The sequence below is a fragment of the Sinohyriopsis cumingii genome, chromosome 1, assembly GCF_028554795.1.
Source record: "Sinohyriopsis cumingii isolate HCF-2022 chromosome 1, ASM2855479v2, whole genome shotgun sequence".
Classification (NCBI taxonomy): domain Eukaryota; kingdom Metazoa; phylum Mollusca; class Bivalvia; order Unionida; family Unionidae; genus Sinohyriopsis; species Sinohyriopsis cumingii.
Window position 1 is genome coordinate 172,708,811 of NC_142961.1, and position 15,378 is coordinate 172,724,188.

At 37.6% G+C, this 15,378-nt stretch overlaps 1 protein-coding gene across 1 annotated transcript in view; it reads right to left on the bottom strand.

Annotated features, from left to right (window-relative positions):
- The window catches only part of LOC149808394 (kinetochore-associated protein 1-like), a 221,977-nt gene that overhangs the window by 47,727 nt on the left and 158,872 nt on the right, over positions 1 to 15,378 (bottom strand). The window contains exons 46-52 of the mRNA XM_089976616.1: positions 10,707 to 10,765; positions 10,053 to 10,278; positions 7,994 to 8,067; positions 6,952 to 7,159; positions 6,394 to 6,515; positions 2,820 to 2,905; positions 946 to 1,015 (exon numbers count right to left, since the gene is read on the bottom strand). Of these exons, the coding sequence (XP_089832742.1) occupies positions 946 to 1,015; positions 2,820 to 2,905; positions 6,394 to 6,515; positions 6,952 to 7,159; positions 7,994 to 8,067; positions 10,053 to 10,278; positions 10,707 to 10,765 (845 nt within the window). The remainder of the gene's footprint in view (positions 1 to 945; positions 1,016 to 2,819; positions 2,906 to 6,393; positions 6,516 to 6,951; positions 7,160 to 7,993; positions 8,068 to 10,052; positions 10,279 to 10,706; positions 10,766 to 15,378) is intronic.

Genomic DNA, 15,378 nt, shown 5'->3' on the forward strand with positions numbered 1-15,378 from the left:
CATAATGGTATTCCTCATTTGTTCTATATCCCACTGACAATAAACCATGTCCCTAACAATTCACTATGGATCTAGTTGTTGTTTGCATGCTACATGTTCATGTATTTAAATTGGCCTACAATTTGGTCTTGCTGAGGGGAGGAGGAAACTCATCAGGAAATGAAAACATGTGAACAAAATAAAAATTTTACAAACATATTTCAAAGACGTTCCACTAGTATCAAGAGACTGTTAATTGAATTTACATTTCATGAAGCCATTGGTAGCCATCATGAGCATAAAGTTACTTTTCTCCTGAAAAAAAGGAAACTTTGATGGTACAATAAACATGATCCAATTGCTTTGGAAAATGCAACAATTGATCTGATTCCAATGCTTTTATTAAAGTTTGGTGCTGACTTCATCGGATGAAGGTTAATTGTTTTTATTGAAGACTGTAGCCAGCTTGCTTTGCTGAAAGGGTGCATAAAATATTGAAGTTGTCATGAAAGGTCAGCTTTGGAGGACCAAACAAATGCTAATTTATTATTGTCGCAGCAAGATCATACAATGAAAGAATAAAGCATGGATAAGAACTGGCAGCTTGACATAAACGATTAGAAAACAATGGAATTTCTAAATCTGGTATGTATGGTCAGTATATGTTTATTTGCATTTTCATTGATATAAGTGATGTCGATATACGTGGATGGTACTGTGTGTATGTGTATATATATATATATATATATATATATATATATATATATATATATATATATATATATATATATACACACATATATATATAGACAGAAAGATGAAAGATCTTTATGTGAGGGATTTGAAGATTTGTGTCACCATAAATTATTATTTTTATTATTGTTACAACAGTGACTGTATGTACATTATAGATTACACAAGGCTTCTTTTCCACATTGAAGTGAACGTAAATACATTCAGACATACCTTAAAGGCATAGTTAAGCAAAAGAAGTGCTGCTTCTTCTGTTGGTCCTGATTTCAACAGGAACATCACCCTGTTTAAAAGAAATCAAGACAATAATGTGAAAAACCATCATTTAATCTCAACAATCAGATGCAAACTGTGCCATATAAAGTTAATTCAATCAAGGTCAGTGGTGTTCTTGCAATGTGGTTTTTCATAGAATTATTGAACATTATTTTACCTAAAAATTGCCATCTAAGGTTGTGTTCTGCTGGTGGTTGATCGTGATAAAGTTTTTTAATAAATTATTCATATTCATATTATCATTATGCAGTTAAGACTAGGACTTCTCATCAACAATAAAATAGTCACTATTTGAGTAACTCTTTTCCATGTGGACTTTTGTGTAATTTCTGAGTCAAGGAACATTATTTTTACAAGACCTGAAGAATTATCTGCTACCAGAAATGGAAGATTATGCTTGGCTCGGAAGTTGACAAATGCTGTCTCAGCACATGTAACTTTATCCACATCTGATGCGGATTCTGAAAACATGGATTTCAGTGATGACATATTTTTGTTCTTGTGGTTGTGCTTTCATGAGATGGTGTTTATGCAAGATGCATAATCTCATTTTTACTACCAAAACAGATTTAAAAATCAGCTTAACAGGAAGAACATAATGTATAATCATGTCACTTCAAACTTGATTCAAAACAATGAAATTCCCATTTTCATTCACCACTAAACTTCATGTTATATTTCTGTTGCTTAGATTATGGCATTTTGGCACAGGGAGGTAATGCACTTTTGACACCGCAACAAACTTTAAACACTGAGTCACATCAACCCCATTTTATGCCATTTGAGCTCTTGAGTAATCCAACCTTAAACAATTAACATCTTTAATCCTGTTGAAATTACTTTTTGACCATACATAGTATAGACTCTAAGCTATCTTTAAGCACTCAAGCAGAACATACTCTTTGGACCGAATCAAAGTAATGTTAGTTGTTTTGTATTGATCGATTAACCCAACCATAATCATCAATTAGCATCTTTAATCCTACTAGAATCCCTTCTGCCCACACATAGTAAAATGTAGCATGACAAACTCCAAACAATGAAGCCAACTCATCCTACTGACAGGATTAAAAGTGATGTTAATTGTTTTATGTCACTTACCCTGCTCAAGCCAGTTCATTTTCATGTGATCACAGACAGTATTACCATAAATATAATACACTGGAACTAAACTGTTATAACAAAATATATAAAAATTCATTTTTCAATATTAATTTTGCAAATGCTGGAGATTCCAGTGAATCAGGGTATTAGGAGACACCCCTCAACTTGGAAAAATATCCTCCCATCCTGAAAGTTCAACTGTATCAAAGATATCTAACTATGCCTGTCACAATGGCAGAAAAGATGACTTTTATTTCTGCTGTGAAAACACAGCTATTTTTCCCACAATCCAACAAACTGTTTTGGCTCTCTACAATAATGATAAAATCTGCTTCGTTTTAGAATTTGACATTGACAGCAATGAGTTACACTGTCTAGTACTAGAAATGTCTGCACATTGAGTCACATGATATGATTTTATCTAAATAATGCCTTTCTAATGAAGGAAACATTTAGTCCGTATAGACTAAGTGGTCACTGTAGATACTAACCAATTACTGCTTACAGCAAGGAGAAACCATGTTTTGGTTAGGAAACACTTAGCCATTGACCAATGAATGACTGCTATATATGGGATATTTATACAGGAAATTTGTAAGGGGGAAATTGGAATAGATGAATTGAACAGTTGACCACCGGGTAAAGATGACCATTATCATAGGTTTGACTGTATATGGTTTTATACATTCTAGTAATTTTGCATTTACCTCTTCAGATTCTTGTCATCTTCATCTTCCTTCAACATAAACTCATCTTCGATCAATTTAAGGTTGTCGAGGTTGAATGTTAAGGTCTGTGAAGTGAAAATTAAAACAAGTTAAATGGAATTCATGTCTCATCTACATTTGTATGGTTGTCAGTATAACCATGACTGTCAAAGCTGAAAGTTAGCATGAAGTGAAAATTAAAATAAATCAAACAGAACATAGTGTCTCACCTGCACCTGTATGCTTGTCTGTATAACCAGTTTCTAGTTTTCAAAAGTTTGAATACAGAACTTTAAAATTGTTGGCAGTCGAAGATTAAACAGATGAGACAAAAACCTGAATATGTAAACCATTTATGTGTAATTCATCTGAGCATGTAAGGGTCTTCGAATTTGTTGGTGAACCATGCATGTTATATCATAATCCACTTATTCTGTCATCTGACCTGAGTAATGTATGCTGTAAAATCTCCAGTTTCTTTTCTTTTTTTGGTGACATTTCTTGCAGCAGAGATCAACTACACCACAGGTGCTCACCGCAAGCTTGATATTGAAAAAAGTAATAAGGGGAAAAAATCATACAGAGTGACAAAATTACCTCAAATTACCCCCATGACCTATTCTGACATACGACCTTGTCTCTCATATTACAAAAGAGACAACTTCCAAAAACTTTGTTCCATGCTTGACCCTCAATTTCCCTCTGCTATTTCAATCTTTGAAGGCACATGACCAAAATCTATGGCTTGTTTTTGGTTTGAGATATTTTTCTATTCAACAAGCCATCAATGATTTTCCTGAGTTGCACAGAACTGAAGTTACGGGCTCCAAAACATAAATCAACTGAGTGTTATATTAAACTTACCGCAAAGAGAATGCCAATGAAAAAAAAAATGCCACTGGAATTTGCGTGCATGTAATGACTGTCAAAGAAAACTGTTTAGAATTAATAGATACGGTTGAGTACCAAAGTTGAATGGACTGAACTATTGAGACCCTATGGCAGGCTATTTAAATTAAGCCAACAAACTTACTGTGTGGCAAAGTTAGAAATGGAGTGCAATATATCATTTATGATGAAGATAGAGTGACAAAAAATCAAAAATATCACTGAAGAACGCATCCAATGTGAGAAAGCTTCCCATGATCACTCAACAGGTGAAAGACACAAGATGATATCGGTTTTGTCAAGTCTTTAAAAACAGTGGGCTTCCACGCTTGAGTAAAAGTAGTAACTGGTGTACAGATGCAATCTGGCACCTAGCCCTTTATCCATGGGTGCCGCCCTCTTGTATCATTTCCATCTAGGTTGGCAAATGACATTTAGTACTTCTGTTGTCAAAATATACTTGGAAGGTCTGGATTTAAGAGGTAATGGTTGTACTCTTAATGTATTATGATTATGTGACATTATTTGAAAAGAACTGAACTCAATTACAAATCACTAAATCATGAAATAATGATCAGAGACCTTATTTTTACTGATGGATATATTACATGCAATTGCACACTAACTTATGAAACTCCATGGGCAATAATTCTTGAGAAAAAGGGTTAACCATAAGACTGAACAAAATCACAGGACCATGTAATGTACATTGCAGTGACCTAATTTTCCTTGAAATGTGTAATACTCCTCTCTTGGCTCTTGGCATCCGTCCGTCTACGGGAGACGATGGCATAGCTCCAAAGTACGCTTTTGCTTATCCTTCTTTTTAGCTCTCTTTTCAGCTTGCTTTATTCTTCTCTTTTCCTCTGCGTTTTGAACTCCCTGCCTGACAGCTAGACGTCAGCTGGGACGGTTGTTTGCACAGCTCTTCCAGTCGTTGACATTGATGTTTGCTGTCTTCATATCCTTCTTGCAAACATCTTTGTAGCGCAGATGTGGTCGTCCAGTTGGTCGTGCACCTTCTGCTAACTCCCCATATAACAGGTCCTTGGGAATGCGACCTGGGTCCATTCTCTTGACATGGCCGAGCCAGCGAAGGCGCCTCTCGCTGAGTATGAAGAACATGCTGTTCGTGTTGGCGCGTTCTAGAACCTCTGTGTTGGGTACTTTGTCCTGCCACTGGATGTGCAGAATGCGCCGCAGACATCTCAGGTGGAAGCTGTTGAGTTTCCTCCTGTGTCTTGCATAGGTGGTCCATGTTTCGCTGCTCTAGAGAAGTGAGCTGAGCACGCGCGCTTGGTAGACACGCAGTTTGGTCTTCTCTGTGAGGTTGGGGTTGTTCCAGACCCTCTGGTTAAGTCTGGCCATCACTGCTGCTGCCTTGGCAATCCTGCCGCCCACCTCAGAATCAATGGAGAGTGAGCTGGAGATGTTAGACCCGAGGTATGTGAAGTTCTCGACAACTTCCAAATTGTACCCATCGATGGAGACAGAGGGAGTGGAGTCTGTGTCCTGTGCCATGACATTCGTTTTCTTCAAACTGATGGTCAGTCCAAATTCCTTACATGCATGGGAGAGGCAGCATACCAGCTGCTGAAGTCCATCTTCCGTGTGTGATGTCAAGGCTGCATCGTCGGCAAAGAGCAATTCACGGATGAGTACCTCTGTGACTTTAGTCTTAGCACGGAGACGGGCGATGTTGAACAGCTTGCCGTCAGCCCTGGTATGGATGTACACTCCCTCATTGCAGTCCTTGAATGCGTACTGGAGAAGCATGGAGAAGAAGATGGCAAAGAGCGTCGGTGAAAGGACACAGCCTTGTTTGACTCCGCTAATGACTGGGAATGCTTCAGATGTTGCGCCATTGAAGCACACTGTGCTGTGCATGTTCTCGTGGAACGACATAATGACAGCAAGCAGACGTAGGGGGCAGCCAATCTTCTGCAGGAGTCTTAAGAGTCCACTCCAACTAACCATATCAAACGCCTTTGTCAGGTCTATGAAGGCAATGTAGAGGGGCATCTGCTGCTCGCGACACTTCTCCTGCAGCTGACATAGTGAGAAGATCATGTCTACAGTTGACCTGCTGGCTCAAAATCCACACTGGGACTCTGGGTAGACGCGGGAGGCTGGGATCTGCAAACGCGCCAAGGCAACACGGGCGAAGGCCTTTCCAACGATGCTGAGGAGGGAGATGCCCCGATAGTTGTTGCAGTCGCTACGGTCTCCTTTGTTTTTGTACAAAGTGACGATGTTGGCATCACGCATGTCCTGTGGGATGTATCCCTGTTCCCAGCAAAGGCAGAGGAGTGTGTGTAGGGGCTGGAGCAGTGCTGGTTTTCCGCTCGAGGACTTCAGGCGGAATGCCGTCGCTTCCAGGAGCCATGTAATGTACATTGCAGTGACCTAATTTTCCTTGAAATGTGTAATACTCCACAGAAGAGTCAAAACACCAACTTATGTAATTCTGAGAGTAATAGTCTTAGAAAATGACCAAAATGCAAACCCTAACTCAAGGACTGACGCCAGATGGACAGACTTAAATAGTTCAGCCATCATCAATCCTTGGGCCACAACTGCTCCATAATTCAACCCCCCCCCCCCCCCGCAAAAAACCCCCAATATCTTAAAGAATATCAACCATGACAATGTTCCAATTACTATGCTAATTTTTTTTCACACTCACCGAGTCAGCATCATTGCTCTTTGCAGCACAAGATGGAAGCCATTTTTCCACTAGTGTCCTTTTCAGCCAATGAAGGTCAAAGTCATTTATTTTAGCAATGGATTCTACAGCTCCATGTATATCTAAAAATGAATTAAAGCATACTTAAACTGCTGTTTAAATCTTGATAGGAAAAGTAAACTAACCTGGTTTAAGATTTTACTAAATGTACTGAATGACTGAATTAAAAATGTAATTAGGCAAAATTTCAAGTGTTATTCTCATCTTTAGCGAACTTATATTTTAATCATATTTTGCACGCATTACATAAAAAATTCACTTTAAAAAATGTAAATAATCTCAATTTATACACTATCTCTCCATTCCATAAAATATACTTTCTTGACTAGGTACACAGGGGATTTTTCAGTAATTATTGTTGTTTTGTATAACATTTTATCTGGTTATCTAAGCTTGTGGTTTTGGATTGTCAAAGTTAGAAATATAAAATATACATAGATCTGATTTGTTGACCCATATGGGCATCCTGTATAATGATATGTCCAGAGTCCATCCTACCTGGCATATTTTTGTTTGAAGTGACCTCAGTCTCTGTGATACTTGGGTGTTCATAGAGTTTCTGAATCAGTACAGCAGGCTTGTTGGCCAACTGAAGTAGTTCACTGTCTCTCAGTCCATGGAGACATAAAATTTGCTCAGTGGCAAGGCGCTTGTACATCCCTGAGAATTTGACATATGCTGCTCGTGCTTTCTCTTTCTCTGCACTCTGAAGGAAATAAAAGCATAAAACAGGTAAAGTCAAGACAAGTATTTTCACTCCATATACAATAATGTCTATGTCAGAGCTTTCAAACGGCAAGCATTGTCTGTTAAAAGCCTGCCCAGTATTTAAAAGTGTATTACTAAAATGCAATCAGTCACACAGTGAAAAGTTTGACTATTGATACAACACTTAAAATGGACCCTATTTCTCAATCAATTTATGTGACTCATATAGGATGACACCTGTCCTATTCAATACAAAGTCCACCATATTCCCCTTTGACACCTGTCCTATTCAATACAAAGTCTACCATATTCCCCTTTGATACATGTCCTATTCAATACAAAGTCCACCATATTCCCCTTTGACACTTGTTCTATTCAGTAATAAGTCTACCATATTCCCCTTTGACACTGTCCATGATATTCCTTTTGGACACCTGTCCTATTCAATACAAAGTTCACCATAATCCCCTTTTACAGGTGTCCACCATATTCCTCTTGGACACGTGTCCTTTGACACCTGTCCACCATATTCCTCTTGGACACGTGTCCTTTGACACCTGTCCACCATATTCCTCTTGAACACGTGTCCTTTGACACCTGTCCACCATATTCCTCTTGGACACGTGTCCTTTGACACCTGTCCACCATATTCGTCTTGGACACATGTCCTATTCAATAACAAGTTCACCATGTTCCCCTTTGACACATGCCACAACAGTCTGTGTCTAATGTGCATGAAGAAGACTATTAAAATTTGAGCCTCTCCTTATAAATCCTAGGTAATGCTGTAGATCTGCAACAGAATTCTTACAAGAAAAAGGAATGCTCTCACCTCCTCAGAAAGTGAGTTGTGCCAGAGTTCAGCATATGCAATACATCCTTTCAAGCCAAGGACTTTCTCTGCACCTGAAATATGTAAATTAACAGTGATGATTTTAAAAGGATAGAAATATGCCAATATGCATACATTTTAATCCCAACTGATATCAGTATGTCAACACAGAACTGAATGAATATACATTAATTAACTCTAGGATTACCCAAAAAGCCTTTATGAAGCTTATTTCCAATGGGGTCCTAGCTGTGGTTCAAGATTTAACAGGCATAATCTTTAAGAATGGCACATAAAAGCAACACAATATCAAACAAATTCCATCAACTGAAAACTGCAGGTGTCTAAGGATTCAATTACCAAATTGTAAGTTTTTTAATAATGACTTAGCAGTGATAGTAGTTATACAACATTTCATTTTCACTTTCATTCATTCATCCTTTTTCATTATTTTTAACAAAAGTGAGATTAATGTACAATGGACCTTTCTAAACCAGTCCCTGGATGCATCTAAACCAGTCCCGGTAAGTTTGGGATTCCCACATGCTGCAGATGCAAGCCTTAGTCTATATTGGTTTCTAAAGATAAATTTGCACCCAGTATTACATTACAGAATGTGACTTGAATATTTCATCCTTGTCGTGGTCATGTTACTCAAGATTCCTATTGCATAAAACTTCAACTGTTACATCAAGTCTATATGTCATTGAAAGTTTTTGATGGATCTGCCCTGTACAACTTGAAAGCTATGTCAGTGATTAGTTTTTATGGATCTGTACAACTTGTAAGCTGTTGTTGTTTTTGTTGTTGTAGGGTTTAACGCCATTTTTTTGCGCACAATAGGCTACACATGGCGGCCAGTATTAATGGTGAAGGAAGAACCCAAGAAAACCCCGGAAAGAACCACCAACCCACGAGAAGCTATGGGCAAGCTTTCTCAAATACCCACATTGGCCAAATCCGAGACTCGAACCAATGCAGACAGAGGTGAGATGGCAGTGACCCTAATGGAGAGCACTTTAGACCACTCGGGGCCCCCAACTTGTAAGCTGTATGTCAGTGTTTAGTGTTTATGGATCTGTACAACTTGTAAGCTGTATGTCAGTGTTTAGTTTTTATGGATCTGTACAACTTGAAAGCTACTTCAAACTACTCATTTGTTGTAGCATTTTGCACTTCATGTACATTTGCTCTTTCTTTATACCAAATATTCTCACTTGCAAGTGAGATCCAGCTGCACACTACAAAGACCCTGATCTGCCACTGCATTATGTGACAGGAGATCAGAGTATATTTTGTTTGCAGTTGGTGCTGACTTATAAGTGAGTAGAAATGTTATGTATGGTATATTTACCCATTGGAAGTTCTGTTATGTATGGTATATTTACCCATTGGAAGTTATGTTATGTATGGTATATTTTCCCATTGGAAGTTATGTATGATATATTTACTCATTGGAAGTTATGTTATGCATGGTATATTTACCCATTGGAAGTTTTTATGCATGGTATATTTACCCATTGGAAGTTATGTATGGTATATTTACTCATTGGAAGTTATGTATGGTATATTTACTCATTAGAAGTTATGTTATGCATGGTACATTTACCCATTGGAAGTTGTTATGTATGGTATATTTACCCATTGGAAGTTATGTTATGCATGGTATATTTACCCATTGGAAGTTGTTATGTATGGTATATTTACCCATTGGAAGTTGTTATGCATGGTATATTTACCCATTGGAAGTTATGTTATTCATGGTATATTTACCCACTGGAAGTTATGTATGGTATATTTACTCATTAGAAGTTATGTTATGCATGGTATATTTACCCATTGGAAGTTATGTATGGTATATTTACTCATTGGAAGTTATGTATGGTGTATTTACTCATTAGAAGTCATGTTATGCATGGTATATTTACCCATTGGAAGTTATGTATGGTATATTTACTCATTAGAAGTTATGTTATGCATGGTATATTTACTCACTGGAAGTTATATTATGTGTGGTATATTTACCCATTGGAAGTTAAGTTATATATGGTATATTTACCCATTGGAAGTTTGGTAACCATCCATCTGGCCCCTGCCAATGCTGTCTCACAGTTTTGGACATGGGATAGCAAAGTTCTGACATCCTCAAGTAACTGATGGTTAGCATCCATAATATCCCAATTCCACTGAGTTTTGTCTGATTCCCCATCGGCACAGTGACATGCAGCTGCATGCTCACCAACCATGTTCTGCACTGTCATCATGTAAAGAGTGTCTATTGATAGCTGGAAAATAATTATGATGTACTTTTAAGAACAAAATAAATGTGCCTATGAACTCTATCAATGCTCAAGAGTTTAACAATTCTGCATACAATGAACAACCAGAGAACTGACATTCATGTTAGCATTCGGGACATAAAATAACTGTTGGCTTCATGTAACAAACAAAAGTTGTCAAAGAAGAGATCAAAAGCAATTGCAAGATCTGAGTCAAGTCTTTAAAATTCATATCAACTCCAGGTTTGCAAGAAGCACTGAGTCAAGTCTCAACTGTTTATGCCAACCCAGTGATTGTGAGCAACATGATTCAAGTCTCCACTGTTCCTGTCAGCCTAGATGCAAAAGAGTACATAGGAATCTCTAAGTATTTTGTTGATTAAGTATTTCGGTTCATCTGCTATTCATTTATAACAAGATTACACAACTCTTACCTTCAAAAGTTTTGCTATAGGCAAGCACTTTCCCACAGTCTGCTTCTTCAGCTCTGGAGCTGCAGGTAGAGTAGTCAATTTGTAAAAAAAATGCATAGAAAGGAATCAAGATACTTTTATTCCTTTGTTTCTCATTATGTACATGTAACGATTTCTTAATAAACAATAAGTACTTCAAAAGACAGGGAAAAGATTTACATATGTGAACTTGATAATAAATGAACATTTCTATCATTCATACCATTGTCCTGTAGACATAAGCCACACTATTCTTAAAACTATATCACACGTTTAATTGTAACACTTTCTAGTAATATGTCGGTGTTTAGACTCTTCAGGACAAGAAGTTTGGATGCTGTAATCCCTAATATAAAAAAATGTGGCTTTGAGAGTAATGCAAAATCAATTCAAAATACGTATGACAACAATGCAAACAATAATGCCATGTTTTCTGTGCACAACATAAAATAAAACAAAACAAAACGTCCCACCACCTGATTCAGATCTCTTTTGGCTAAATCCCAGATGTAAGAAAGTCGACTCTGAGAGCCAGCAAACAGCTTCACTGATGTCATGATTTGAACAAATGCAGTCAAATGCACTGCTTAAACATATGGCTTTAATCTTATGTACTGTCTTCAGGATGCATATCAGATCCTCTGAGATATCTGAATACAATGATAAAATCACAAAACTGAGCCAAGATGCAAAAGATTTTTTTAGTGAAGTCCTAAAGGAGAAAAAGTCTCAGATGGCCCTGACATATGCTTTCAGAGCATTTAAGACAGCATTTCAATGCATGAACTGGATCTTGGAGTTTCACCTTTCTTAGAGGATACAGTAACAAAAAGACAGAAATGAACTTGTGATCATTGATTTTCTGCAACTGTTTCTTGGTCAAGAACTCCAGACACATCAATAAAACAACTGAAAAATCAAGCAGCTTCTGTGAGGTCTTGAGATTAGAGAAACTGAGCCAGGTATGAAACCCAAAAAGATTCCATTTGGGAAACATCTGTGACTGGGCATACATCAGATGAAAATTGGCCATTAAGTCAGAGAGATCTTTATCATGGCTTATATCTGCTTTAACAAATCTGAAGGTGTCAGGAAACATGGAGCAATAGCCTTTATGACTAATTGGTACCAAAGTTTTCTCCAAAAAGAGCCAGACAGATAACGTAGCCATCTAAGGAATGGAAGCCCATAAGTAAACAATGTTATTGTCCTTGCATCAGTGTGAAATGACACACCACTTCACTCACCATACCAAACAAGAGTAAGGCCTTCTAGCCCATGCCTGAAAGGCTCAAATTATTTCTGTGCAGGGCTTTTACAACAAGAACCAAGTATGAAGGATAAGTCTGTCTGGGCAAAGATGGAAGACATACAAACTCTGCTGTCGGAGCATGTTACGAAACCTCCAGATATTATTGTGAATGTCTATTGCCAGGTAAAGCAGGTCATACCATCTATGAGGTGTAACCAGAATCACCATGCAGTTCTAATCCCTTATTTTCTGAATCATTCTCAGAGTTATTAGTGGGTCGGAAAGTACAGTAATACCTCTTGCATTCGCGTTTCTGGATTCGCGAATTCGTGAAATTTTCATTGGTACCCTCTACGTACATGTTTTCTTTATTTTATTGAATTGTACCTCCGTTATATGACTTCTGTGACATATGAAGTTTACCTAGTTTACCTTCCTGACAATGACAAAGAAAATGTCAGTCATTAAGTTTACAGTCCCATTCGTTACTTGGTTTTACCTTACTGTGAGTGCAAAAGAAAATGGCAGCTAATGAATTAGTATAGGGGTAATATTAGTATACATGTACTGTACTGTAAATGCGCTAGTGTGGCAAATACCCATTAGGTGATACTGTACTCTATTTTTACGTCAACCATTTATTTCTCTTTTTAAGGGTAATGTATTAAGCTAACTTTTAAATGAAATTAAAGTGCTCTGGGAGCATGATTTGGGTCATATTTAGGGTTTAAACCCTAGAAATAAGCATTTATTAGCATTTTTAGTGACTCGTACCAAACATTCGCGATTCCTCCTGATCCGCAACTGGTTCTGGAACCTAACCTCGTGAATGTTCGAGGTATTACTGTATACCCCAAGATACCATCCCACCTGAAAAACAGAGAATACTCAACCCAGGCTTCTGGATCTGGTACCAGGGACACAAAGGGGGATAGATTTTGATTCCAACTGTTCTACCAACTGATGACCAAAAATCCATTTGAAGACTGAAATATGGAGAGACTACTTGGTGTGCAGCATCTGACCTCTCCTTGATAAAGAGTTGGACAATAAACTAAGCCTGCCAGGGATGTGCCCTATCTGAACATTGATTTGATATAGGCAGCACAAATGAAGATCACATACCAGAACAAAGATAATGTTTTTTGGTTCCATCTTGTCTTGAGTGCCATTTATTTTCTGCATTTAAATTTATTTGTAATAAACTGGGCAACTTCTCCAAGTTTATGTAGCCTCCAAGTTTATTTCAGGAACATTTTTTTTATTATAAACTCATACTGGACCTCTATACCATCAATTAGAGTACAAACTAAGTATCAATGTCTCCTTTTTATGGGGTAATATTGATTATCTTTCACATTTTTATATGTAAGATAATTTGAATAGGTATATATTATTTTGGTTATACATTCTGTTATCAAGGACAATCTTCATGTTATGAATCAATGTCAGTATTAGAAATGGGTTAAACTCATAAAATGAGGAAAAAGAAAAAAATAATTAATTTTAGTGTCCAGCTATTTATGCCAGTGACAATACCCTCCACAAGGTATTGTAAACATGGTTGGATGTTGACTGCCTATTAATGTAGTCTGCAAACCTGCTCAAAAACTGATCATAGAGTTTGATATTAGCTAGGCCTGAAAGTGGAGAATCTGGGTAGTGTTGATGGACCCCGTATGCTGTGACAGTATATCCCTCCCCAGGGCTAACTCCCTGGGAACATCTACTGACATGCCAAGGAAATTGTTAAACTATGACTGCTGGGGCGGCATGGTAGCTATCAGGATGAGCCATCATACATTCTGACTCTGTGGACAGACATACACATGATACCACTTCAGACTGAAATTGTCCACTTCCCATGTCCTCTGGTCTAGAACTGGATAGGTACAGAGATCTTTTTGCTTGACCTTGTTGCAAAGAAGTAAACTAATGGCTTCCCCCACAGTTGAGAAAGTGTCTTTGCTAACTGTTGGTGCAAATATAATTGTGAAGACCATCAAACCTTACCTGGACTGGCTGTCCACCAGTGTGTTTCTCTTGCCCAGAATGTGACCGATTCTGAGACTCATTTCTGATTAGACTCTCCAATGCAGAAGCTTCCAGATTTCAAATAAAAGACAAAGGGCAAGAGTACCTCCTTGATGGGTGTGGTATACAATAACTAACATATAGTCTGTGGAGATCATGATGCAAGAACCTCTTACCCTGCTGATGCACCTTTGAGGTGCAAGAAACAGCACACATTTCTAGATGTTGATGTGATGAGATGTTTCATTAATAAGAACAGAAGCACTGTGCAACTAACCCCATGGGATCCAGGTAAGAATCCCAAATCTGAGGTGTCAGTTTACAGAGGAGTGAGGTTCATATGTTGGGACTTTGGTCAGAAGCCAATCCTGCTTTAGTCATCAGTTGAGATGGTGATGAAATCTGGATCCCAACAGATAAAGGTCTCAAATTTGCTAGCAGCATGAACAGAAGGCCACAAATGAAGTCTTCCTAGAGGAACTGAGTCTGCTGGTGCATTTAGAGTCCCTATTAGAGAGAGTTATAGGTAAACAGACGATGAGGTCTTATCCAAAAAATTTACATAGCTGCCAACCCCAGAATACAAAAGTACTGACTGCTTATGACAAAAATACTAATTTTCAGGAACAAATACTGATTTTTAAAACTTTATTGCATATGTAACTACGTACAATATCTGTAACTAAGAGTAAAGCCAGACAATAACAGACACAGGTTATTCATAACAGCCTTGTCTTTTCAATTATGATTGATTCCAACATACCATCTTTCAGTGACAATCTGAATTTTGTGGGAATTTTGTTTTTTTTAGCAAACTAAAAATCCTCTCACAATCAGCATTAGAGTGTGGTAAAGAAAGACGTACTAACAAAATATAGCCCAGATGACTGTTTTCATTCTATTACATGAGTAATCCTTTGCAATTTTACTGTCTGGAAAATGTGTCAAATAAATCGCCAGCACCACTAGCAACTGAAAGAGGAAGATTTCTTTCGAACATAAAATTTAGTAAAATGAACTTTCAATCGAATTACATCAAGGTTCTCTCTGGTATTTATAAACATTTTAAGTTTAGGCTGTGCTGCTGACGATGAACCAGCAAGCTGATATTTATTAACTTTTAATGCTGTTACATGTGATGGACGTCTCCAATCCAATAGCAAAATCAAAATTACACAATTTGCAAGCTGCAAAGTTTTCTCCTTTGGTAGGTGGTTTCACAAATTTAAACATCTTCTGCTTTCCTTTTGAACATGATGAAGATGAGACACAGTGATACTGGTACATGCTTTGTGCAATCCAATATGGCAGTTAAAGGTTGGCATGATAGCCTCGATTCTAAATGAACCAATCATATTCTAGAAATCT